Source organism: Trypanosoma grayi, assembly GCF_000691245.1.
Source record: "Trypanosoma grayi strain ANR4 Tgr_1000_V1, whole genome shotgun sequence".
NCBI lineage: Eukaryota > Euglenozoa > Kinetoplastea > Trypanosomatida > Trypanosomatidae > Trypanosoma > Trypanosoma grayi.
Genome location: NW_008826619.1, coordinates 3,971 through 6,047, shown reverse-complemented (window position 1 = coordinate 6,047; position 2,077 = coordinate 3,971). Strand labels below are relative to the sequence as shown.

Sequence of the window (2,077 nt, the reverse complement as noted above, 5' to 3'; positions counted from 1 at the left end):
GCTGCTGCTGCTGCTGCTGCTGCTGCTATGCGCTTTTACGGCTCCATCACGGCCCAGCCGGGGTACTTGTAGCCGCCCAGCGCCTGCTCGAGCGCAACTGCAACGCCGATGCTCAGCTCGTCGTTGTGCTCCCGCGACACCACCTGCACACCCTTCGGCAGGTGGTAATCCTCCGGCATTCCACGCTCCCGCACGTCTTCAGGCGTCAGCGTCGTGGGCCGGGCGCGCAGGTCGTCCGGCCAAATGGGAACAGCGGTTGCCGGCATCTGCAGCGCGTTGAAGGCAGCGGTGTACTGAAACTCAAATGGCGACATCAACGGCGAGTGATGTCGCGGTGCTGGGCGCGGAAACGTTGGCGCAATGATGACGCCGTCGTCGCCCAGCAGCTCTTCCAACGACCGCTTGAATTCATCAAGGTTGAACTTGGTCACTCCCATCTGCAGCTTCCGTGGAAGGCTCTCCTCAATTGATTCAAAAACGCACAGAAGCAGTGCAGGTAGCGTATGCTGCGAACGACCAAAAGTCCACAGCGCCAGCTCGCGAAAGACGCNGAAACGCGGGTACCCCTCCCCCATGAGTGTAGTGAACTTGTTCTCGGTGGGGTCTTTCATAAGGGCCTTAGACCAGAGGGCCAGAGTGTCGGCGAATGGCTTGAACGCGGCTGGGATCTCCCCACCACTGCAGCGGCTGCGGTCACGCATATTGATGTACACCACATGCGCACCGTAGCGCTCCTCCATACTTCGCGCTGCCAGCTGCACAGCCTGGATCTGCGACCTGGACGTGCAGACTCCATGAATGCCAAAGTCCTCCAGTGCAAAGACGCGAATCGGATTGTGCCTGCTGATCTGCGGAATCTCCCGCAGCGGCGCGCGTGGCGGGTACTTCGCTGGGTCCTCGAGAAATCCGCCACGCGCGGCGATGTGGCACAGCGGGGCGATGTCCTCCGCGAAGCGCGTGATAGGGCCTGTCGCCATGTAGTGGTGGGCGGACGTGCGCGGGGCGGGGTGCTGGCCGCGGTTGCTGATGTAGTGCGGGCTCGCCTTGTGGCCAAAGACGCCGTTGAAGAAGGCGGGCATCCGTATCGAGCCGCCAATATCGCTGCCGATGCTGAATGTGGAGAAGACGGCGCCGGCCGCCGCCCCCTCGCCGCCGCTGCTGCCGCCCACGAGGCAGCGCGTGTCGTACGGGTTGCAGGAGATGCCGTACAGGCGGTTCGAGCTCTCGTACCACATGCACAACTCGCTTGTGTTGGTGACGCCAAGGATGACCGCACCGGCGTCACGGAAATTCTTTACCACTGGGCTGTCACTTTGTGCGATCATGTGACGCCGCTGCGGGTGGCCGCTTGTGTTTGGGCAGCCAATGACGCTCATGCACTCCTTCACAGTGCACGGCACGCCCAGCAGCCAACTCGGCGCCGGCTTTGTGCGGTTTCTGCGCCACGCCTCCCACACAGTGTCTGCCTTAATTGCGGCTGCAATCGCCTCGTCGAAGCACTCGAAGACCATCGCGTTAATATACGGGTTGACACGCTTGATGTGATCAATGTACGTTCGCACCACATCCTCGCAGCGCAGCTCGCCCGTGCTGTACGCCTTGCTCAGCTGCAGCGCCGACAGCTGCTGGCAGTATGCGATCGGTGCCGGCGGTACTTGTCGTGACGTGAGCGGGCCCGCCATGAGAAAAATCCCAAACGCCTTGTCCCACACACACGCACAGGCGACGAGAAGCACGGCGAGCGGCACGATGCCGTAGAACCACCACACCACACTTGCCACTGTCGTGACGGTGACAATAACGCATTGCCGTATCATCATACCTGTATGAGAGCCCACCCTCGATTGAGAGCAATATATAATTATGTTGCAACTATATACACTTCTCAAATGTGACTGAAGAGGACACTTTTTTTTGTCTTGTTGTGTGTTACAAGGATCAGACTTGCCGCAACGAAAGAAGACGACGTGGTGGGCACTACTGTCAAACCACGCCGAGAGAAGAGAGACGCTAGAGAAGCGGCAGAAGCACACCCACCACACAGACATGTATATATATATATATATGTGTGTGTGTG

General features: G+C 59.6%; 1 protein-coding gene across 1 annotated transcript; it reads right to left on the bottom strand.

Annotated features, from left to right (window-relative positions):
- Positions 1-35: 35 nt before the first annotated feature.
- On the bottom strand, positions 36-1,820 carry DQ04_10001030 (fatty acid amide hydrolase 2; the record flags this gene model as incomplete). The annotated part of the gene is made up of 1 exon (XM_009316124.1): positions 36-1,820. One exon carries the CDS (start codon positions 1,818-1,820, stop codon positions 36-38), a length of 1,785 nt encoding a protein of 594 aa, XP_009314399.1.
- Between the last annotated feature and the right edge of the window lie 257 nt (positions 1,821-2,077).